The sequence below is a fragment of the Lampetra planeri genome, chromosome 3, assembly GCF_965212315.1.
Source record: "Lampetra planeri chromosome 3, kcLamPlan1.2.h2, whole genome shotgun sequence".
Classification (NCBI taxonomy): domain Eukaryota; kingdom Metazoa; phylum Chordata; class Hyperoartia; order Petromyzontiformes; family Petromyzontidae; genus Lampetra; species Lampetra planeri.
In genome coordinates, this window is record NC_136109.1 from 28,600,474 (window position 1) to 28,625,773 (window position 25,300).

A 25,300-nucleotide genomic window follows, 5' to 3' on the forward strand; every position below is an offset into this window, starting at 1 on the left:
CCCCCCCCCCCCCCGTGGTGCTCTGCGTCGACCCTAAGGGGCCCCCTCGTGCTGCGAACTCCGCACCTGGAACGTGCGAACGCCGCCACGTGTGCGCGTGCCGGATTCCGAGGTCACTTGTGTCTCGGTCATTATTTTACGACCATTTGTCAATACGCTGCTGGATGAAGGCCATCCATAACTGTAGATGGAGTGGCTGTTAGCCCCGTGGTAATCGCTGTGATTACGGCATTGCCGATATTCTGAAGCTGACATCGCGGCGGTAAGTATTACTGATGGGGTAGATGTGTGTGCTGTGTTGAACTTCTTTCGCACCGTACATAGCCAACCGTGCTAATCGGAGGTGCGGGTGGGGGGGGGAATAAACTAAACACAAAACGTAGTTCTAAATATATTCATTTTCAATCTACTCGATTTTAAAAGTGCTCCAGTGGCTTGCTAAAATCGGAAGGAAGAGCGTTCCAGACGGACGCAGAAGCGCATTTGAAAGCTGCGCGACGCGGCGACCACCGCCTTTGGTCGATGGCTGAGCCAAAAGCCGCTGCTGCGAGCATGACCACCGGAGCTCGCGTGATGGTTGATGCTCATCGACGAGATCAGCGAGGTTTTGTGTTTCATTTGTGGCACAAAAAAAAATGAACCACAAATAGCGAGCGCTTGGCTCACGAATTGTGAGATCGATTTCCGATTTTATGGTAGGGGTTGACTCGATCGTCATCCGTTACGAGCACGTGTGCCTTCATCATCAATCACCACTATCATCATTGCGATCGCTATCACCACCATCATCATCACCACCACACTCATCAATCTTAGCGCGGGGAGGCCTTCATCCGGCATTGGATTGACTAAGGGCTGCCCACGTATTCACAACCCCTTTGTGTGTTTGTATCTTCATGCCTAAATAAATACAGCACCCGCAATTTATTTAGCGCGTCCGCTTGCGCCGATCCAGGCAGCCGCTTCATCATTACCGCTCCGTTCGGGTGTGCTGATACCCGCACCAACCCTTCATAGGTGCTAGCTAACATCACTCTGCTCCAACAGTCCGTGAAGATGGGGGGTAAGGGGGTGGCGAATCTTCTTCGTCTTTCTGTTTGTGTGTGGCCCACTGTGACCCTGCGTGTCAATATCGCGCCGCGCAGATCGGCACCCCTACGCCGTCTCGCAGCCCGTGTCACCGCGTGTCACTGTCCCGGGTTGACTCGGAGCACCCCAGCAGTGTCAACACGGCCTGGACACGTGCCTCGCTGCCTTGCCGCGCTCTCTCTCTCTCTCGTGTCTCGGCACAGCGCGTGACGCTGCGAGCGCGATCCCACCCGCCGCTGCCACGAATCGTTGCTGGCTTTCATTCGATTGGGAGGGGGGAGGGGGGAGAGGAAAACATAAGAGCGACTAATTTCGCCTTTTGGAAATTTGGAATTGAACTTATTTATCTGGGAGAACCGCACCGAGCCGGACGACTCCTTTTCAGGAAGGTCCTGCCGCATACATTTGTTTTTTTGTTAATGCGATATTTTATCCAGTGAATGACGAGTCTTGTGTATATGTGCCGGAGGAAACCTGAGCACCCGGAAAGAAACCACTCATACAAGGGGGAAACATAACTCTATCACCCGTCCAGATGGAAACAGATGGTGATTAGATTGAAACCTAATTGCTTTCGAACTGATTTTTGTGTTCCGTTTGTTATTCTTCCCCCGCAACTCCACTTATTGCGGTTGGCTACGTACGGTGCGAACGATGTTCAATATACAAACACGTGTCGTGACATGGAATGGGTCACTATGGAGCACAGCGCTGGTTGCTGGCAGAGAAAGGGATCTGCAGTTGCAGCAGCCCTGTCTGTCAGCAGGTCACGCGATAAGCAGGGAGAGGGATGTAGGGCAAAGGTGATAGAGGGGTCACGTGAGGTAAGCCCGGAAACCCGCGAGTAGGTTCTAGAAGGGGGCGTGGTCGGGGGCGGAGCCAGGCCACGCCGGGAGGATAAAAGGGGACCCCGGGCGAAGGCTCGGGGCTGTTGCTTGGGGTGGAATCCCCTCGGGCTGCTCGAGTCTTCGTCACCGTCTTCACCTTCTCGGCGTTGTCAGTCAGCCAGTCTGTTGGCTGTCCTGACTGAAGTGTAGTTACCCCTTGTACCCTGTGAAGGCTGTAATAAATAGAGTGCCTCCTACTCCTAGTGTCTCTGAGTGGATCACCACACATGCATTAGTCCACTTGCTCTACTGCTTTCTGTCGAGCCAGGATATGACATCTCGACGCCAACGGGAAGGGAATTTCACAACACTTGTGCGATCCACAAAACCCTCTCCTCCGCAGTGCTGGATTACAGACGCGGTATTGGCTATGCGCACCGATTCTATCACGTTGTGTTCTGTCCTGTTCTGTGTCGTCTGTGCATGCCGTCTGTCTCGTCTGTCTCGGCCTTCTCTAAATCAGCTCAAGGCTCCAGTCAATCACGTGACTTCTATATGGAATCCCCTTTGTGTGGCCTCTTCCTCCCGATCCTCATCTCTCCTGGACCCGTTTCTCCGTTTCAACCTGATCCTTTTATTTCGTATTTTTTCTCTTCTCTCTTCCCATTTCCGCTCCTTTTCCTTATGTAGTGACATCGCGGATGTCACTGTGTAATGCCGGCCCTAGAGGGGCTCGGTGAGCACTGACTGACAGCGCTGGATGGCACCGCGCTCTGCGTGCAGTGCCGACCCTTACAGGATAAGGTGCGAGAGTGCCGGCCACGGGAATGGGGTTACTATAGGCCGTGGCACTCTGGTTGACCCCAGAGGACACGTGACCAGTTAAGTCTACACAGGGGCCCCAAGTGGGGGCTAGGGGTGGTCACGTGTCAGGGTCGAGATCCTGCTCGAGTATTCTAGAAGTGGTCGTGGCCAAGGGCGGGGCCAGCCACGCCACAGAAGATATACGCCGAGTCCCTGAGAGAGACCGGCTGCTGTTGTTCATCCTGAAGAATCTACGTTCTACATTCTAAGTCCTACAGAGTCTCCAACACGTGGACATGGACCCAAGCTGGGGTCCGGTCCGTTGTAGCTAGTTTCGGTGGCATTAGTGCAGTTAGCCTGGTGGTCCACCACCATAGGTTGTTATCTTGTTAAGGGGCAGTTACCCCGTGTGCTGTTGGTGTTAATAAATGTGTTGCTTCCAAGAAGTGCGTCTGTGACTCGCCTGTCAAAACAGACACCGCTCCTCCGTGCAGCAGACGCGCCTTTGTGTGGCCTCTTCCTCCCGATCATCATCTCTCCTGCCTCCGTTTCTCCATTCCACCCTGATCCTTTTATTTCGCATTCTTTCTCTTCTCTCTTCCCATTTCCGCTCATTTTCCTTAGAATTCCCTGTCCCTAACTTCCCTTCGCGAGGTATGCGACGGGTTAAACAAAAACAACAAAGAGTTGCAAGTTCTGTCTCTCGCTCATTCGTTCCGTCTCCTTTGTTCCATTGTTCTGCCCCGTCATGTTTGTACAGTCTCTCCCACCGGGATATGTCCTCCCCATCTCACCCGTGCTGTCATCTAGTTTGTACTGTCTTCTGTATTCCGAACGTCTCGTCCGTTCAGCCATCTGTAATGGAACATTCAGCTGATCTAAAATTATGACATGAAGCCTGAACAATCTACGCTCGCATCGTGAACGCAACGATCGATTTGCCAAAAATTATTCGATGCGGACAGCAGCAACCCCACCCCGATGATACCGCTTTCGTAACGCTTACAGAATGAATGTAACACATATCACTTGCAATTATTTCCCACATTCAATCACACTGAGCAATTACTCGCAACAGAAACCTGTTCGGCGGCGCCTAATCCCGTACAGTATTTCAAACAGTCTTCGGTGGAAATTCCACGTTCCCGTGACGGGGACCAGTATGCCCGTTATCAAGTAACGCGACGGCATTGGCTGTGAGTCAAGAGGCCCTCGATGGCGAAAGGGGTAAAAGTGCAGTTGCCTCGCGAGGTGCGGCACACGGGACGGCATGGGACACGTGGTCGTGGTGCGTACAGAAAGATAAACCTGAGGTCACTGACTCCCTCGGGAGAGGGCCCCTTTCTAATCTAGCAGCAGCAGCAACAACAGCAACAACAACAGTAGTAGTAGCAGCAATAGTAGCAGCAGCAGTACCAGTAACAACAGCAGCAGTAACAGCAACAACAGCAGTAGTCGTAGCAGCAGCAGTAGCAACAGCAGTAGTAGCAACAGTTTCAAACAGTCGTTGGAAATTGAACACGTAGGCTTTCGCGACCAATATTATCTCGAATTGTAAAAATGTTGTGGATTTACTCTACAACACACCGGTGTGCTGAAGTAGTTGCTAATTGGCACTTTTTTTGACGTGGCAAACTTCACTAATTGGCTGTGTCGGGAGGTGGCGGGTTTCACGACACATTCATATTTACGCGATCTAACCCCACATTGTGTTTTTTAAATTAGGAAGTCGTTGACAGCAGTAGCAGCAATGGCAGGAGCATGAGGAGCAGCATAAGCAGAATCATTATCAGTAATAATCGTTGCAGTAGTAGGAGCAGCAGCAGTAGGAGTGGCAATAGGAGCATTCGTAGCAGCATAAGCAGCAACATTAGCAGTGGTAGCAGTAGTAGTAGCAGCAGCATTTGTGGCAATAGCAGGAGTATTAGTAGCAGCAACAGAAGCAGAAGCAGGAGAAACGTTATTAGCAGTTGCAGCAGTAGCGAGGTGTGCATTACGGGTTCTGTCAAAATAGACGTGAGCGTGTAGCGCGGGGTGGTTTTACTTACCGGGCTAAAGTAGGACATTTCTAATTAGGGTAGCGAAGCCGCCGATACATCGCAGCGGTTCAAAGTCTCGGATTCTCCGTGTTGTGCACTGCCATACAATATACCATCGCCATCACCTATCTCCGAAATCTGATAAGTCAACCCCCCCCACCCCCCGTGAGGCTGCACAACTGAATGAATGTACCGCTGGCATAAGAACGCGGAATGTTCACTCCCTGGCAAATGTGCGTTGAAGAATTGGGAGAAAAATGTTTTGTGATACAAGAAAAACATCAGTGGTTCCCTGGGAGGGGCTCATCGACTCTTTGCATCCCTGTGCTATTGGTGGAAATTCCACATTCATATGGTGGGGTCCAGTTCATTCACTAGAGGCCTGCTCTAACCACTGCGGCAGCGAGAGGAAATTCCACATTCCCGCGACGAGGGATAGTCTGACCGAGAGAGTGGTGACCATGAGAAGTAAATAAATATACACGTCCACAGTGAGTCGCTAATTCCTTGCAAGTGGAATGACGGATGATTACCTTTCTGGGACAAGATAGTAGTAGGAGGATGATGATGACAGAAATATTGGTGGCGCTTAAGTCTCTTGTCCGCTTTGCCAGGCTCACCTTTATCGGCGCCACTGTTATATTTTCGGTCAGCCAGGTCACTGCCCTGTATATTGTGGGTCGAGTCCAGCGAGAGCAATCAAGACCACGTGCCCGAGGCGATTCAATAGGGTTGCTCTGTCTTTCACTTTTTGCCAAGCCACCCTGCCAGTTTTCACGCAGTAGCGTATCTCTTGGGGATCACGGTGTGCTCACAACTTGTTTTACAGGATGGCCCCATTAACCCGACACTCACACCTAAGCCTGCGCGTTCCCGAACACTCACACACCCTTAAATAAGGTACTTTTAGCCTGAGAGATGGCGTCTGCATTCCCAAACAACCCCGACTCCAGGGTGAGGCTGGACTCCGCGAGTCGTGGGCCACCACCACCACCAACACTGGGCAGGCCGGACACCGTCGCCAGAGCAGAGTAAGCGAGCCGGCCCTTCTGACTGCTTCCCAGCACAGGGCTGGCGTCAGAGGCAGACTCCTTCTGCCCCACTTCCCTCCCCTTCTGCCGAAACTCGTTTGCCCTCCCCTGCTCCCCACCGGCTGTCCACTGAAAAAGAAAATCACACGGGGACTGGTAGTTGCAGAGACCCATGGTGCATTACAGAAATATCCTTCTTCGAATATCCGCGCTCTAACCGCACAGTCCTGCCGAGCCGCTACTGAGAGCTACTTGAAGCCAGCAGCTTGGCCGGTTCTTTAGACCACTCCCGTTCGCTGCTGGCTGGAGCTCGAGAGCAGAGACGCTTGTGGCTGGGGTCTTTCTTCTTTCACCCTCCCCTATTGTGTGGTGGGGTGGTCCCTATTTATGGGAAGCTGGGCACACTCAATTGCGATTCACACTTTGTTTGCCGCATGCTGCTATAATGTTCAGTGAATTTACAGGTGGACGGACCACCACCACCCCCCCCCCCCCCATTGGATGTTCCCTTCTTACTTATTTGTACCATGTGACAAAGATGATGACGGTAAAAAATATTGATACGAAGTTACTGATCACCGGGTGAGCGTGAACGCTGCCTAAGCTTAGGTATCCGTGCCTATAAATCTATCTGCTTGTGGGGAGTCGCTGACGGAAGGAATTCCCACCACCCCTTCTATGCAGGGTCCCCCCCCCCGCACCCTTCACCGCCCCCAACCTCCCCTCCACCCCCACTCCTTATTAAGGTCGCCGTTCCCCGCCCCGCGCCCTCACTTCGGTTCACTCAGCGTCTCTCAACTCACCGTCTCTCTCTCTCCCACTCTCATCGCTCTCTCGCTCTCTCCACACGGCGCATCGCTCCCCAGAACCCTCGCTCCAGCATCGGCCCCGGGTCGATCTCCATCCTGCCTCGAGATGCTCAGAGTCAGATGCCTCCGTGGAGGTAGCAGAGGTGCCGAGGCAGCGCATTGCATAGGAACCATGGTAAGAGCAGACGGGGATTCTGGGATAGCGGGGACACAAGGGGGTAGGGGGCACGAGGGGATGTGGGGCACACAGGGATAGGGAGACGCGGTGCGATAGGGGACGCGTGGGGATGTGGAATGATGAGGGGGTAGGGGACACGAGGGGTTAGCGGGTCACACAAGGAGAGTGAACGCGTGAGGATGAAAAACTTGGATTTTAATTCAGCAGCATCCCGTGTATGGCAGGCATGGTCAATATGTGATGCGTAGCATGAAAGTAACATTTGCATGACATATTCATATACGGGCTCGCTGTCAATCTACTGCCGGATGAAGGCCTCCCCGTGCCACGTCGGTCATAAGGGGCTTTTGTTTGACCATACTTCACCACGCTGGTGAGTGCCGGGGTGGTGAAAAGCGACCCCAGCGCCGGGTTCAGATATCCGCCGCCAGTGATGTTAGCCGCGGCTGGGAGTCGAACTTGGTGCAGGTGAGTCGAGGGCGCAGTGCGCTCATCAAACACCGACTTTTGGGTTTGCCTGCATGAGGTGTGGACGTATGATGGAGGTGTGTGCTTCGTTCCTGGCATGGTCTTCACGTGGGGCAGGCGTGATCTGGATGTCGGTGGCATGTGCATCCAGTAAGCCGTATGTGTATGACGGTCGGTGCCACCCAGCGTGGCAAATATTAGCAATGATTTTCATCATATTGTTTTTATCTCTACATCACACCGATGTGTGATAGCAAGCTCAGCGGGGTAGCTTTTTTTTAAGAGATAATGTTTCCTTAAATAGGAATCGATAGAGATGATCGCTTTGTGGAAAAAGCCAGCGAGATGAAACATCTACGGGTATATGAGCATACATAAGAAGCGTGTGTGTGTGTGTGTCTCTGAAGCATACGGTGCATGTCCCTGGCTGTCTGCCCATGGTGGACACTCTCCACGGAGAATACTGTTAGAAATGTCCACCCCATGTGGTGCCGACAATTGGCTCATGGGCTGTGTGGCATCGTGGCCATTAGATACGACGGAAATGGCAGGAATATTGGTAGGATGTGCATGGTAGGGTAGTGGGGTCGTTGCCTGGGGCGTGCGTGGTATGGTCATTATATGACCAGTGCATGGCAGAATCATCAAGTGGGACGTTTCTAAGCAGTCGGTACTGAGCAGCCGTGCATTGGGGAATATTACAGACGCGCATGATTGTTGTGGCATTATTATTATTCAATGTTGCATTTCGCGCTCAGGAGTCACGTCGTGGTGATGAGTGTGCGTGCTCTTGTCAGTCGCGTATGGAATCGCAAGTTGTGGTTGTTTAACGTGACCGGCACTGCCGGTGAGACGCGGAGAGTCGCAAGCCATCCTCCACACTCTGATCGCGTAAGGGGAATGCTGTTGGATAACATCGATGCGGTACTTCACTTGGATGCGTGGTTTATGAGTCCGCTGTCCTTGATCCGTACATGATTCAGTCACCGTGCGAGCCATGCACAGCAGACGCGCGTACATGGCTGGGTGCATCGCTACAGATGGGTTTTGACTTTCAACTCAGAGGAGGGGAGCGGTGCCACGTTGGTTCGCACACTCCACGGTGAACCCAGTGAGCCGAGTTCGACTCCCGGCCGCGACTGACAACAGCGGCGCGTAAAATGCGAACCGATCCTGTAGCCCGCCCCTTCAACGTACCCACAATTTGACCAGCGTGGTGAAGTATGGTTGAAACGACTGACATAGTGGATTGACAAATAGGGCTGCGCGTGTCACACGAGGCGAAGCACGGACAACCTGGAAGGCGGCCAGGCGGTGAGACGGCGCCAACAATCGTCCAAGCTCTGCACTCCTCCACATATTAAGATGTTTTCAGACAATTAATGAGCCTAGTTATGTGGGGGAGTGAGTTTTATGAAAAGCGCTATTACTGCAGTGCCGTACCGTGTGCACGCGTGCACTCGCTAGCAGCACTTGCCCCGACAGTCTATAAGAGGGACCCTTGCCGTTGTTTAAAGTTCACCGAGTTTATGTTGTTTAACGAGGTGAGACTTCAAGAGGCCAGAGTGACCTCGGGCATGAGTCCGCCAGTCGAAGAGGGGTCTGCGACTACTGTTGCTGCTGTGTATAATCCCAATTGAGTCATTTGCGGTGTACTTTTTTCATATTTGGCAAATCTGGACGGTGACGTCGGCACACAATTGCCTACTCTTGCGAATAACGTCAGGGGATCTTTAACGTCCACTCCGAAGCCCACGGCGCGGACTTATCGCGGTGGCTATGACACCACCGCAGTGTTATTCAGGGCGCCCGCCGGATTCGAACCGCGAGCCTCTGCAAGAAGCGGCGGCGAGCGCGCGACCGCTTAGGTCACGACATCAAATTAGAAACACACTCCGCCTGTCTCTTTCTTGAGCGTGCACCTTGCGCGTATGTAGAGCGCGTCCGGGTGGGTACATGCGTACAGCGTGCGTGGGAGCGGTGTGGAGGCTATACGGGAGAATCTGTGCGCGTGTGGGGAGAGCGGTGGGGCAGCTACTGGCGCACTGCGCTGCGAACCCGGCGACCCTGGTTCCTTTCCCAGCCACGGCGGACATCTGTGGCAAGTTGGATCAGAACCGGTCCAGGCCTTCTTCCCTAGGTCTGATCAGACCCAAATGAGTACCTGACGCGGTGTGTAAAAGAACAGCACTGGGAAGACAAAGGTAGCCGAGCGTGGTGCTGGAACTTGCTCCCTCTTCGCGGTTCCCAACTTAATAGGTGCTCGCAAACAGTTCATGCCCCGACGGTCGATACAGTCTGAGTGGGTAGGGTGGATGGGGTATTTGAGAAGATTTCACTTTCGACAGTTACAGAATTTGGCCCAAGTGATAAATGTGCGGTGGTCGATAGTGGGCACAGAGTAGCGCCCCAAGGAGGGAGACGCGCCAACAGTCTGTCCAATGATTGAGCGACGAAACGAGCTCATGGGCGAGGAAGAATCCCATGGATCTTTGGATCGCACGATCCAAAGACGGCCTGGGGAGGCCTTCATCCAGCAGTGGATTGATCCCGTCCGATGCGATGATGACCGTCGTCTTGTAGTCGCGTAGACACACGAACACGCACACGCGTGTACACGCACACGCGTGTACACACGTGTAACTGGAGCGCGCACGTGTGCAACGCATTGCACTGAGAATTCCGTGAGCAGGGCGCGTCTTGAGTATCTGCATCGGCCGCATTCCATCCCCTACAGCGACCCCCCCCCACACACACAAACCGCGTGCTCCCGTTGTGAGAGTCGTTTATTTATCTACCCACCCCCCCCCCGCTACTTTTTTCTACTTTGATGTCGAACGGTGGTGGTGGTGGTGGCCGGGAGGAAGATGAGGAGGGGAGGGGGAGATCCGGAGGCTGCATATACGTGGGTGGGGGCCTCCTGCCCATTCATCAAACCTCTCACCCCCTCTCTCTTCTGCTGCTGCTGCTGCTGCCAGTACAGCCCCGTTGGAGAGTTTTCTCGCGTGCGTGGATTTTTGTCCGGGCGCTTGGGGTTCCCCCGCCACAGGCGGTGACAGTGGGGTTAGTGAGTGGTGAGTGAATGGCCGAGTGTGTGCCTGAGAGGACGTGTGTGATTCAGTGAGTGGGATAGTGAATGGGTGCATGGGTGAGTGGGGGGTGGTGTGTGTGTCCCAGTGAGTTGGTGGGTAGCTTTGTGAGTGGGTGGTTGGGTGGGTGGTTGAGAGGCCGAGTGAGTGATTGGTTGGGTCAGTGGGTGTGTGACTTGCTGAGCAGCGAGTGGCTTTGTGGTTGTACGAGTGGCTGATTACATGCATTGGCTGGGTGATAGTTGGGTGATTGAAATGGGGAATGCATAGGGACTCGGACATGTTTGAGTAACCTGGGGTAAGCCACGGTCTACGAATTCACTGTTCAAACAGGCGCAACGCATGTTCGGGGTGAGAAGGGGGCCAGCGAGATGGGGTAGAGAGAGTGGTCAGAAAGGGGTGGGAGTTGGGGAGTGTGGGAGTGGAGAATTTGTGAAAGTTGTGGAAGAGAGGGAGAGAGGCAGGACAATGGCTTAACTTATCATTGTCTCCCTGAACCCCAGTCTCCTTATCTCCCCGTCTCCCTGAACCCCAGTCTCGCTGAACCCCAGTCTCCCTATCCCTCCGTCTCCATGTACGATCTGTCTCCCTGCACTCTCAAAGGTTCGACCTCCGTGTCCCAGTGTCTCCATTCACTCTTCACTTCGCTGCCCCCACACCCTGTGAACCCTCCGCTACTTCACCGCCCCCCGCTGTGCCTGTGCCCGCGCTGCCTGTTCCCAGCCATCATCGCAGTCGAGGCACAGCTGTCGATCTTCTTCCAAATATGGGGAGAAACTTTCACGGGTTCCCTGCACACGCCTCCTCCTCCTGCTGCAGCATCATCCATCACCCCCCCCCATTCCTCACCACCTCACACCACCTCCTGCCCCTCTCTCCGTCCTCACCCCCTCCACAACACTATACTCCAACGCCTCCCCTCCGCTGCCCTCCTCCCACTTCCATCCTCCTCCTGCACCTCCCTCCACCTCGTATACTCCCCTACACATCTCTCCTCTCCATCCCCAACCTCCCACCTCGATCTCCCCCTCCCGCATCCTCCTCCACCCCTTCTCCTCTGCACCTTCCTCCGGCTCCCACCGTTCTTGCCATCCCCTCTGTCTACGTCTCCCATCTCCTCCATCCCCCCAGTCGCGTGGTCCCAGGCGCGGCGCTCAAATCTCGGTCAAATGTCCGTGGTCGCGCGCCCCCCCCCCCCGCACCCTGGGATCCGGCGTCCCCGGGTTTTTTCAATCTTAATTTGGGAGCTTTCGTGACTGCAGGAATTATTCTTTGGTTCTTTTCGGTTAAGTCACGTCTAAAAATAAAATAATAAATCAAAATAAAACAACACATTACGACGTTTCGATTGCAACACAAGCAATCATCATCAGGCATAAAAGAAATAGCAACAAAAATCTAACTAGAAAACTATAGACCGACATACAAGCAGACAGACATCACAACGGCACACATGGGGTGAGGCCGAGTGGCACAGTGGGCAGAGCAAGTGTGCATGGCTGTTGGGTGCGCAGGCGGTGGAACTGCACAGGGTCCATCTGATCTGTGGGCCGGTCGGGTCCAGTCGCGGAAATTTGGTTAAAGGGGGGGGGAGTGGGGAGGGGGAGAATTGTATTCCTCGCACGAGGGCCCCGTGCCAAGGTCGTGAGTTTAAATTGTGGCTTGGGGGAGGAAGGGGTCGATAACCCACCATCCTTCCAGGGTGAATAAAATCGTTACCACTTTGCGGCAAGTCAACAGTAGAGAGAGTCGCGGTGCAAGGATACAGGTTGTCCACGCGAAGATTGCTGACCCGCCCATGCTGGGCATGTGTGAAAAAGGGCTTCATAGCTCATCGGATTCCTCCTGCAGTCGAAATAAAGATGCTGATTCTGATACCAGACCAAGTTGGCTTGAGAGGTGCCGCTGCGCGCTGTTGAGCTCTCCGCTGCGTGTTCGGGCCGCACCGCGCGTTGCTCGGCACGATGATGTCCGACGTTTCGCTTCGCGTGCTGGGAGCTTGAATATGCGTCCCTCTGCTGGTACAGCAGAGCATATCATGAACGGTTGGCTAAGCACGGTGCGAAAGAAGTTCAACGCACATACACGCGTGACGGTATCGGTGTTTAGCGTGCATTTGAAACCGTTTCAGATGAATGATTAATTGTGCGATAGATGGAATCTTCATCGAAATAGATTCACGACCGCCTACAATTGGGGCACCACGGTGGCTATGAGATGTTAACTACCTCGCCTGGTATACAGGAGGTCGTGGGTTCGATCCCGACCCTGACACCTGCTGCTGTATATTTGGAGTTTGCATGTTCTCCCCATGGTCGCGTGAATTTTTCTTTGGGTCACATTTATAAACATGCGTTCAGAGTATTTGGCTGCTATACATTTCCAGATGACAAGCCACTTCATTGGGCTATCATTGGTGGCCAGGTCGCTTCTGAAAAAGGTATATATAGCTCAGTGGGTCCTTACCTGGTAAAATAAGAATACATTATAGTTAAAAAAATAGTTAGTAGTTTTAGTTTTAAATAGCGTATTTACTGTAAACATCTGTTACAGTCCACGTGTGCATCCTGTGAAGTAGATTTGAACATTAAATTTGATGTATGGATGCTCCGTAATAAATATTGATTTAAAAGATCAGAGTGAATTCCTGACCATATGTGCATTGAGGCCGTGCCCATCTCCTGCTGACAGCCCTGGGACGGCGGTGGAAACTCCACATTAGTATGGCGGTGCGCTAATATTCTCATTGGACTTCCTCACGACCCCAGACGGGCTGAGACAACCCCCAACCAGGGTTTGAACCTGCAACTTTCTGATTGCGAGCCGTTCACTTTGCCATTGAACCACCCGGCCAATATATTGATTACCCATGAGAAAAGCCACCATATCCGATGGGATAACATTAAAACATCCGGACAGACCTACTTGCTGTTCTGCCATCATCTGGCCACTTTGCAGTCCAGCGGGTTTGGAGTTTGACAGCACACGATGGTTGTCGCTTGATCCATCAAACCTCCCCCCTCACCCACCCTCCACATATGCAGTCCAGCAACCTGGATATGGGTTTGATAGAGATGCGACCCCCACACGGCAACAGGGAAGAAATACGACGACATGGAGACTGACGACCCATCTGTGAGGGTGATTTCCCCATCGTAATTAAAATAAATTGGTCAAACATCCCAATGCAGGACCCTCAGAAAAGAGAGTCTTACGATTCCGTGAGATTCTGGTGGATAAATAAAGGTCGTTCACTTTCAGGGATTGATTTCTCACCGAATGCGTTTCTCCGTGTCACTCGCGGCACGTGTCTCGTAGCCTCGGCCAGAGTCGAGGGGCATCACTCGACGTGGTGTGCTCGGGGTCGGAAATATTCTGTGTCGCTGACCAAGACAGATCCGGCTGAAATGAATATCTAATTATTATTTGTATTATTGTTAATTGACCATTCGTCACCGCGTTCGTCTGGCCGGTCTGACTTCAAGGATTTCCACCGTTCCGCGACCCACAAACCCCCACACAACCCCCACACAACCCCCACACAACCGAAGCCGCTCGATTTACGCTCACGAGGTTGGTGTCACCGTGGCCCCGTGGCCACGTCTGGCCAGGAGGGAACTTGAACTTGGTTCGTTTTTAGCGCAACGTTTTTGCGGCCAACTCGTGCGCTCGTGTCCCCCCCCCCCCCCCCCACCACCACCAGGCGCGCAGGGCGCTGGCCGGCTGGGTGCCGCGAGCCCTGCAGAGCACCCAGGTGGCGCCGTCTCCCACGCTGGCGACGCAGGGGCCCCCCGACGCGCCCAGCTCCGTGCCCGCCGACTGCCCCGTCTCCTCGTTCAACGAGTGGGACCCCCTGGAGGAGGTGATCGTGGGGCGCGCCGAGAACGCCTGCGTGCCGCCCTTCACCGTCGAAGTGAAGGTGCGTGACGTGCCCAGCCATGCCCTGTCTTCCCCCACCTCCCCCCCTCTTGCCATGCCCCTCGCCCCTCTCGCGTTCCGCTGCCGAAATAACTCTGCGTGCCCCTGCGGAGGCGTGGAGATGGAGCGCGGCAGATGTAGGGCGGGATGGAATCGTGAAGGAAGCCGAGGTAGGGGTAAGGTTAGGAGTAGCGTTACAGCGAGCATTAGGGTCTGAATTACCACTGTGGTCGGGGTCTAGGGCTGGTCTGCGATTGGCTCCTTTTATCGAGTGTTAGGAGCAGTGCTACTGTAGCAAGGGCTGTGGTGCAGTGAGGTGAGATAGGATTAGGTCTATAGGGCGAGTGTGGTTGGGGTTGGTGGTGTGGTTAGGATTAGTGGTTAGTGTGGTTAGGATTAGTGGTTAGGGTGTTCGAGGGAACCCATGTTTGTCAGAGGCAGCAGCAGCAGAAACCACTCTTCATCATCTTCATTATTATTATTATACTTTATGTTAATCTTTGTAATCGTTTTCGTAACTTTGGTGACCCGAGTCCCTCTCGTGGACGAGACTCATCCTGGAACTCGACCCCGTGTCGCCCATCTCTCGCTCCCCCTTCTTCCTGCCCCCCTCACCTGCCTCCCCCCCCCCCCCAAGGCGAACACCTATGAGAAGTACTGGCAGTTTTACCAGAAGCAGGGGGGGCTGCCGTTCCCCGAGGCCCACGTGAAGAAGGCGGTGGCCGAGGTGGAGGAGCTGTGCACCGTGCTGCGTGGGGAGGGGGTCACCGTGCAGAGGCCGGAGCCCCTCGACTGGGCCCTCAATTACACCACCCCCGACTTCAACTCCACGGGTACCGCGTCCACCGTCGTAGCTTCTTGTTGTTGTTTTTGTCGTTTAGCTTTTGGCTGAGCCATCGAACAAACACGGTCACCGGCCTCGCGCGCTTTCAGGTGCACTTCAGCGGCCGCCTTGAAAGCACTTCCTTTCGATATTACGCCAATGGGAGCTTTGCACTTTTAAATCGTCGAGATTGAAACAACTAATTTCTTTAGGACTGGTTTTGTATTGAGTTTGTTGCCCTTTCTTTCCCACGCCTCCAATTAACATGGGTGGCTACGTACGCTGCGAAAGAAGTTCAACATACATACGTACATACATCTGTCCCAATTTAGCAGGAGGTCGTGAGTTCGATCCCGATCCTCACGTCTGTAGTTTGCTCGTTTCTCTCTCCATTATCGCGTAGATTTTTCTCCGGGTCCTCCAGTATTTCCCTCCACATTTAGTAACAACATGCGTTTAGAGTTGTTGGCTGCCCTACATTTCTACATGTCATAAGACGCTTAATTTGGCTCTCATTTGTGACAGCCAAGTCGCTTCTGAAAAAGAGCTGTACAGTAGCTCAGTGGGCCTTAGCTGATCAAATAAAAGTTGTTTAAAAGTTTAGTTTGATTTCGATTTAAAGCTTTCGTGACTGCAGGGATTCATCTTCTTGGTTCTTTTGGTAAAGTCACGTAGAAGGGAAGTAATAAAATAATAAAAATAAAACATAATAAAATAATTCTCACGACGTTTCAGCCGTAACGCAAGCAGTCCTCTGCTTGCGTTATTTTATTATGTTTTATTTTTATTATTTTATTACTTCCCTTCTACGTGACTTTACCGAAAGAACCAAGTTTAGTTTGAGATTCACTGCACCACGAACCGGGCTGCCTGAATTAGATTGCCAACCACGGCCTCTTCTTTACCAACACACACACTGACCAGCATGGTGAAGTATGGTCAAATCGGCATCTTTAGAGAGCCCTTCATAAGGGAGTGGATTATTTATTTTAACAAATATTTTTGTATTTGCCCAGGAAATGCCTCGCTTGAGTCTCAAGACTCCAGAAGGATCCTGCATTGGGATGCTTGACCAATCCCATTAAAGGGGCCTTTGGCTTCGTGTGGCTCTGGCAGTATTGGGTTTTGTTTTGGTAAGAAGCGCCCAAACCTCTGCACACAGCGGGGCCCAAGAGAGCGTCTTCCGCTTGTAGAACTCAAAAATAGAGAACACACATTGAAATTCAAAAATATATACAATTATATATTTTCACCAATCACATTTTGCACGCGCGCAGCCGTGGGCAAAACCACCCAGCACCTCTGAAGTCACGCCAACAGCGGGTCACCCACACGCGATGCCACGGACAGACCGTCCTCGGCCATAATATCGTGGAATGTTCCACCACCACCGATGACTGACAACGAACAACATGGCCACATCGCTCCCCGCCCACTCTTCTCGCCCCCCCCCCCACGACCACCTCCGTGATGTTCGAGGCACCTCCTGGTCCTCCGCCCTGCCCCAGTGTGGCACAGAACAACGGGTGGGGGGGGGCCGGGGTGAGAGCGCGCGTCAGCCACAGGGGGGCGCTGTGAGTACCGCGGTGGGCGGGCGGGGGGTGAGGGGCGGGGGGGCGGGGGGCTCGTGGGGGCGGGGCGAGGGCGACAGCGGCGTTGCCAGCCAATGGACTTGGGCTGAACGATTAATCGATTTCAAGTCGAAATTGCAATTGGAAACAATGCGATTAGCAAGTCGCAAAGGCTGCGATTTTTTTGCGATTTGAAAAGTCCTATTATTTTCTTATTGGAATTGTTTTATTTTTTATTATTATAATATTTTTTATTTAACTTAAGAATTGTTCTATGTTTTATTGTTCTATTTAAATTAAACATTTTAAATAAATACATGTTGAAAGCAATTCATATCTTTTAAGTTCCCATCCTTGCATTGGAATATATAGAGCAGTTCATATTTTGATGGTGGTATCATGTGGTAATGCTCCATCACATGTTTTAAATCTATTACACAGTGAATATTGAACTGAAGCTTGACTTAAAAAATTGTAATCGCAAATCAAATCGCAATATCTGTCAGAAAAATCGCAATTAAACATTCACCACCAAATCGTTCAGCCCTACAATGGACCGCGTTGCGAACAACCGCGGAAATCCGACGACCGCTCTCCGGCGGACTGAGCAGCAATAGTCGCGGCACTCCCGACGCGATCGCGTGGCTCACGGACTTTAACGTGTGACTTGCACACACTTGCACACACTTGCACACACGCTGGAGAGAGCGGCGGTACCTGTCCAGTCGCATCGCGCGAGGGATATCAGTGCGGGCGTTGTGTTCGGCTCACGAGCTCCGCTCCACTGCTCGCTCGCCCGCTCATCGCTTTGCCCCCCCCCCCGGCCCCATCTGCGGCACGTGGCTCATCACTCGGCGTTTCCCGCCGATGGCGTCGAGTCTGCGAAGGAGGGGACGGCGCTCCCACCGCGGTCGCTGTCGTACTCCAGTGGCCGGCGAAGCGGGCGGGCTTGGCAGAAAGGGGATGCAATGGAGGGGGGGGGGGGTATCGCTGTACAAATTCTCCCTTCCCCCCCCCCACCGTCTCTCCGTAGCCCGGTGCCTCGCCCCCCCCCCTCCGGGCCCCTCCGTCCCGTGATCCCGGGCTGCGGTTGCACCGCCTGCGCACACCATGGCCAAGCCGCCGTCTACACCCTCGCCGCTCCCGTGTAACCCCGGGCTGTCCGACAGTGACCTTGACCCCCCCACCCCCCACCCCATGCCTCTCCTTTGCCCAATGCCCCCAGGGATGTACGCTGCCATGCCCCGGGACATCCTGCTGGTGGTCGGGAACGAGATCATCGAGGCCCCCATGGCGTGGAGGGCGCGGTTCTTCGAGTACCGCGCGTACCGCCCGCTCATCAAGGAGTACTTCAAGCGCGGAGCCAAGTGGACCACGGCGCCCAAGCCACAGATGGCCAACGAGCTCTATGACCAGGTGAGCCGAGAGGTGACCAGGTGAGCGAGCAGGTGGTGCAGGTGTGTGACCAGGTGGGCAGGTGTGGCCAGGTGAGTGAGCAGGTGAGCGAGCAGGTGAGCAGGTGTGTGAGCAGGTGTGTAGCCAGGTGAGCGAGCATGGTAGGTAGGTGTGTGGCCAGGTATTTAAGCAGGGATGTAGGTGATGAGGTGGCGAACAGTTGAGGTCAGCAGATCAACATCTAGACGACCGCGTGTGCGAGCAGGTGAGGTGTGCCACCAGGCGAGGTATAGGATCAGGTGAGCGGCTGTACCACGAGGCGAGATGGTGTGTGCCCAGGTGAACAGGAAATCCGCGCGGCCATGCAACAAGCTGACCAATCAATATATTTTTTATTATATGTACAGTATAGGACATGGTTGTCCTGGCCTGCACCCCATCCCTCCTCACTCAATCACCTCCGCCCCCCCCCCCCCCCCCCGGTGCAGGACTACCCGATCCGCACGGTGGAGGACCGCCACAAGTTGGCGGCGCAGGGGAAGTTCGTCACCACGGAGTTCGAGCCTTGCTTCGACGCCGCCGACTTCATCCGCGCCGGCCGCGACATCTTCGTGCAGCGCAGCCAGGTGACCCCCCCCCCCGATCCCCCCTGACCCCCCCAAATTCCCCTGACCCCCCCAGATACCCCAGACCCCCAGATCGTCATGCTCTCCCCGGTTCCCCCCCCTACCCTCCGATCACCCTCTTTATCTCTTGCTCTCTTGCTCTAGTGCTCTCCCTGTTCCGCTTGCCATCTCTGACCCCCCCACCCCCAGATCCTCCAGTTCCTCCCTGCTCCCCCGATCACCCTCTTCTTCCTTTTCTCAATCCATTCCTAAAATGTCATCGTGCAATCGCGAGCGAGGTGGCGGTTGGGGTCTGGTGGTGGGTGGTTCGTTCCGTGCAGAGCCGTGGCTGAAATATTCCTCCCTATTTACTACTAAACTTATTTATTTTGTTCTAGATTTGAAGCTTTCGTGACTGCGAGGATTCATATTCTTAGGTTTTTTCGGTAAAGTCGTGATTTTTATTGTTTATTTTGACCAGGTAAGGCGCACAGAAGCGACCTGGCGATCACACATAGCTTAATGAAGGTGGTTTATCACGCGGAAATTCATTCACAGCAGTCAAATACTCTGAACGTGTGACGTTGATTATAAATGTGGAGGGAAAAACTGGCGTCAGAGTCTGGATCGAACCCACGACCTCCTGCATACTAGGCGAGGGAGTTAACACCTCGCCCCCCCTCCGCTCGTCACTCAGGTCACCAACTACTTTGGGATCGAGTGGATGCGCCGGCACCTGGCGCCCACGTACCGCGTGCACACCATCTCCTTCAAGGACCCCAACCCCATGCACATCGACGCCACCTTCAACATCATCGGCCCGGGCCTCGTGCTCTCCAACCCGGACCGGCCCTGCCTGCAGGTGGGGAGCGGGGGGGGCACATAGGTGGATGGACACAAAGATGAGTGAACACACCGATGGGTGGAAGGATGAGCAGATAGGTGGGTGGGTGAGCGGATGAATGGGTGGATAAGTGAGCAGATGGACGGATGAGTGGGTGGATGGCAGAGTGGATAAGCAGAGCGTGAGGATGAGAGAGTGGATGAGAATGTGGATAAGTGGAATAGCGGGCAGACGAGAATGGGTGGATGACTGGGCAGACGGATCGATGCGTGGGTGGACGAGTTGGGTGGACGACAAAGGTGAGGTGGATGTGCCTGTCCCCGCAGATCGACACGTTCAAGAGAGCCGGGTGGACGGTGGTGACTCCACCAACTCCGCTCATCCCTGACGGTACGGATCCCCGGCGCTCGCTCAGACTCTGAATGTTTTTTTTGTGCCGGGAATACGCGGTGCGCGTGAACGCGTGGAGAGGCGGCGCTGCGATCCCAGCGAGTTCAATTCCTGGCCACGGCCAACGTCAGTGGCACGTGTTATCCGAACCTGAACTGGGCCTCGTCTAGGTCGACTCAGATTAACAGACCGGCAGGGAGGCGGCAGCCACGCGGCGAGTCGGCGCCAACAATTGGCTGAGCTCCTTATTCCTCCATATCAAGGCCGTAGCCATGGAGTCAACATTGGGGGGGACCAAATCTTCCAGGCTGTCTGGGGGTCCCAACCAAGAAAAATATCTAAATTTGAAAACTCATTTCCTGCCTAAAATATTTAAAAAAATTCACTAACACATGGGATGGACTTTAATTTTTTACAATAATGTCGAATAGTGTATTGTATTACATTGATGTTTTTACATTTTTTTTACCATTTCTTCTTTCATTGTAAATAATGGCAGAGATTAGGGATTAATAAAGTACAACCATAACCACAATCATATAAACAGAAATCTATGCATTGATTTATATGAAGACAAGTCCAGATATTGTGGCCAAAGTTTAGCAAATTGTTATTTTTATTTACATAGCATAGCAATACATTTTTTATAGCAATATATTGGGGGGACATTTTGAGCATATTTGAATATTGGGGGGGGGGGATGTGTCGTCGTCCCCCCAATATATATTATAATTACGGCCTTGCTCCATATACGAAGGTGTTGTCGGCCAATTGATGAGTGTTTCCATGTGCGAGGAAACCGGACTGCCCGGAGAAAACCTACACACGTGAGGGGGCAACACTCGATCCCATACAAACGAAACAGATGAGAGTCCACATTTTTTGCCGTACCGACTTCTCCCAGCGAGCCAGAGCACAGCTGACTCCTCGTGGCCCACCGGAAGGGAGTTTCCCAACATTTCTGTGATCCACCAAAAACCCCTCGCCTCCACACTTCTGGACTCGAGGCGCCGTGCGGAGTCACCCACCGGTGGCGCTAACGTCGCTCTGGAGAGCACGGAGACAAGGGCACCGTGCCCTGGCCCTCTCCCCTGGTGTTCACCTCCCCTCCCTCGGTTGTGCCTGTGCGTGGCGCGCGCCGTAGACCACCCGCTGTGGATGTCCTCCAAGTGGCTGTCCATGAACGTGCTGATGCTGGACGAGAAACGCGTCCTGGTGGAGGCGGCTGAGACCTCCATCCAGAAGATGTTCTTGAACCTCGGTGAGCGCAAGAGCGATGACGTGTTTTGTTGCCTTTATTTCGTCGCTGGAAAATATTTCGCCGGGAATTTAAGTATCCCATCGCGTTGGCTCCTGGAGCACAGGCGGTCGCTGTTACGCACACACGACGACTACGATGACGATGATGATGATGACCGAGATGATGAAGATGGTGATTAGGGAGGATAATGTCGAAGATAATGACCAAGATGTTGAAGAGTCTATTTTTGCCAATATGTTCAGATGTTGAAGTTATTAATGACTGATGATTATGGGGAAAGGGAGGGTTGAGTGGGGGCATCGTCACAAAGCATCGTTTGTTAGAGTGGAGAGCGTGTGAGAGGGGAGAGGTAGGAGAGTGCGTGGAGGGGAGTAGAGTGCGATGAGAGGGGAGAGAGGTAGGAGAGTGTGGAGGGGAGTAGAGTGCGATGAGAGGGGAGAGAGGTAGGAGAGTGTGGAAGGGAGTAGAGTGAGATGAGAGAGGAGAGAGGTAGGAGAGTGTGGAGGGGAGTAGAGTGAGATGAGAGGGGGGAGAGGTAGGAGAGTGTGGAGAGGAGTAGAGTGCGATGAGAGGGGAGAGAGGTAGGAGAGTGTGGAGAGGAGTAGAGTGCGATGAGAGGGGAGAGAGGTAGGAGAGTGTGGAGGGGAGTAGAGGGAGATGAGAGGGGAGAGAGGTAGGAGAGTGTGGAGAGGAGTAGAGTGCGATGAGAGGGGAAAGAGGTAGGAGAGTGTGGAAGGGAGTAGAGTGAGATGAGAGAGGAGAGAGGTAGGAGAGTGTGGAGGGGAGTAGAGTGAGATGAGAGGGGGGAGAGGTAGGAGAGTGTGGAGAGGAGTAGAGTGAGATGAGAGGGGAGAGAGGTAGGAGAGTGTGGAGAGGAGTAGAGTGAGATGAGAGAGGAGAGAGGTAGGAGAGTGTGGAGGGGAGTAGAGTGAGATGAGAGGGGCGAGAGGTAGGAGAGTGTGGAGGGGAGTAGAGTGCGATGAGAGGGGAGAGAGGTAGGAGAGTGTGGAGGGGAGTAGAGTGAGATGAGAGAGGAGAGAGGTAGGAGAGTGTGGAGGGGAGTAGAGTGAGATGAGAGGGGAGAGAGGTAGGAGAGTGTGGAGGGGAGTAGAGTGAGATGAGAGGGGGGAGAGTTAGGAGAGTGTGGAGGGGAGTAGAGTGAGATGACAGGGGAGAGGTGGGAGAGTGTGGAGAGGAGTAGAGTGAGATGAGAGGGGAGAGGTAGGAGAGTGCGTGGAGGGGAGTAGAGTAAGATGAGAGGTGGGATGCAGGTAGGGACGAAGCCATCAATGATCCTGGATGTGATCTTGAATTAATTCAGGATTGATTTTGGAGCCAATTGCGAGGTTGACAATGTTCGTCACTCTCCTCATTCTTTATTACCTCCTCCTACTCCTCCCTGTGCAGGCATCACTCCAGTGAAGGTGAACATTCGTCATGCCAACTCGCTGGGCGGTGGATTCCACTGCTGGACGAGCGACGTTCGCCGCCGTGGAACCCTGCAGTCCTACCTGGACTAGCGCCCCGCACACTCCACACACACACACACCTGTGTCACGAACCAACCCGTCAATCACATCTCCATTTAACTCACCTGCATAACACACCTGACAAACACACTTACCTGTGTCAGGCCCATAACCATATAACTCCCGCATAGCATCTGTCACACTCACCTGTGTCAGGCCCATGACCGTATAACTCCCGCATAACACACCTGTCACGTGTATGATGAACACCTGTGTAAAGTATAACACTACCACACACGTGTGACTCTCACACACACACCTGTATTGTTCCGAACAGTAGACTCTGCTTCAGCTGAGCAGGGGATTGTTGGGCATTGTGCGTCACGCTGACCGGGGCGAGACAGAGACAATGCCCCTTCAATATTTTACCTCGAATGTATTTTCTATGCACGCACTATATATAAAGACAAAGATTCCTCGTATAGCCTCAACAGACTGTTGGGGGCAAGTGCTGTTAGTGAGCACCTATGAAGGCCGGCACGGCACACGCGGGGTGGTTGGCAAACATCACGCCCGGCCGCCTTTGTCTCCCCAGTGGTGATGTTTACACAAAAACACCAGGTACTCATTTGAGGCTGAGTCAACCTAGGGGAGGACCGGGACCGGTTTAGATAATCCGTCACTGGTGCTGGCCGTGAGCGGTAATCGATCTCGGGTCGCCGGGTTCGTAGCGCAGCGCAGCGCTACCCGCTACACTACCGCACCGCACTATGCATCGATGCGCGCAGCATCTACACACACACACCACGCCACCACCACCACCACCACGAGGCCACACACCGGAACCACCACACACTGTGTCACTGGTGAACCTGCTGCTGCTGCAGCTGCTGTGGTCGTCAGGCACAGAGTGGAATTTTGTAGAAATGACCCTGACGGCAGCGTCTCGCTGGCCAAATTACATTCTTACCGCAAGAACAAAGGCGACGTGTCCGTGTGTGGTTTTTGTTGTTGTTGTTTGTGTTGCCGGTTAATAATGACGTTTAACAAGCGTAGTCGTCGTCCGTGCAAACTGTGTCGCTCACAATCGCCGGGGAAGCCACGGGCGTGAGTGGTAAGACAACAACAGCAGCAGCAGCCAGACGGTGGTGAGCCAGGGCTATCAACAGTTTCCCGAGCTCTGCGTTCCTTCACCATATCAAGATGCTTTGAGAAAATCAGTAATGAGTTTGCATCCATGCAGAAAAGTGGGTAGCGCTTACACACGCCACACACAAAGATGCCCGAGTCGGGAATCGAACCCATGCGTCCTTGCTGCCAGGCACGAGTGGTCACCACGTGTGATGCGGGGCCGGGACGGTGCCTTGATTAATGCCATCCACACATCTCTTGCCTTCATCTGAAGGGGCAAAGTGTGGGTAGTCGCTCCCCGTCCAGGACGTGTGGCCAGCGTGGAAGAGGAGGCCAAAGGCCCCCCGCTCTAGAGCAGCCTCTCGAGGCGGAGTCCCCGTCCGCCAGCAGTGGCGCGAGTGAGCACTTGCAGTGGCTGCGCCTTTGCCACACTAACCCCGATTCGCTCGTGACAACAGCGCCTCCTGCAGCCTGGGCTCGTGGTGGAGACGGGAGGTAAAGGAAAGGTCCCTCGTGCAGTCTTAACAGACTGCTAGGGCAAGTGCTGTTAGCGAGTAGCACCTATGAAGGCCGGCACGGCACACGACGGGGTGGGTGGCCAGCACCACGCCTTTGTCTCCCGAGTCGAGTAGCGACGTTTCCGCATCGCACCAAGTACTAACTTGAGGCCGAGTCGACCTAGGAGAGGCCCAGGACCGGTTCAGATGACCCGTCACTGGTGTTGACCGTGAGCGGGAATCGAACCCGGGTTGCGCTGCCACTCGCCCACCCCGTAGGCCTTGACACACGCTCGCTGCGCCGACGACGTTTCGCGGCACGTGGCTCAGGGTGTCGCTCTTCTCCCGACGCGCGGCTCACGTTGGCGGAGCAACAGCTGCGACATTCCCGTCCAAGTGGTTCGTGAGCGAGCCGCTCTGCGCTCGGGAGCACAGCGGGGCGCGGGGCGCCGTCGTCGCTGCGAGGATTGCGCGCATCGCCTTCCTGCACCCTCGTCCATAATAAAGGGGCTTTTCGTTTGTTAGATCGCGTAAATATATAAATGTCGGTAAAACCCGCCACCACCCGACACAGCCAACTAGTAAGGGTTGTCACGTAAACAGAACGTGGCCAATTCGTCACTAGTACAGCACTAACCGGTGTGTTGGAGAGCCAAGCCGCAACATTTACAATCTGAGTACGACGTTTCGCCAGTAATTACAACCGGCTTCATCAGGCGACAGCCAGTCGCGAAAGCCCACGTGTTCAACTGCACCCTCGTGTCTGTGGCTCGGGCCACTGATCGGGGCCGTTGCACGCGCCGTGGTTCCGCTCTTGGGTGGCCCACCACAGTCTCCGCACACCGCCAGAGATGTTGTTGTTGTTGTTGTTTGTTGTTGTTGTTTAAACTTTCGAACAGAGTCGGCGGCGGCGACGCGGGAGATCTCTCCCTGCCTGCGATCTCCCGCAAAGCTCCTGGGGCCACAACCTCCTGAACCGCAGCCGTTGCACAACCCATGGCAGCAGCAAGCAGCGTATGATGAGGATATTGTGATGATGATGATGCACGGCATGCAAGGGGA

General features: G+C 53.8%; 1 protein-coding gene across 1 annotated transcript; it reads left to right on the forward strand.

The window, feature by feature from the left end:
• Nucleotides 1-6,562: 6,562 nt before the first annotated feature.
• Nucleotides 6,563-23,592, forward strand: GATM (glycine amidinotransferase). The gene is made up of 9 exons (XM_078592575.1): nucleotides 6,563-6,774; nucleotides 14,038-14,253; nucleotides 14,890-15,085; nucleotides 17,872-18,062; nucleotides 18,530-18,667; nucleotides 19,344-19,508; nucleotides 19,817-19,880; nucleotides 21,025-21,141; nucleotides 22,549-23,592. Exons 1-9 carry the CDS (start codon nucleotides 6,706-6,708, stop codon nucleotides 22,659-22,661), a joined length of 1,269 nt encoding a protein of 422 aa, XP_078448701.1. The 5' UTR covers nucleotides 6,563-6,705; the 3' UTR covers nucleotides 22,662-23,592.
• The last annotated feature ends 1,708 nt before the right edge of the window (nucleotides 23,593-25,300 follow it).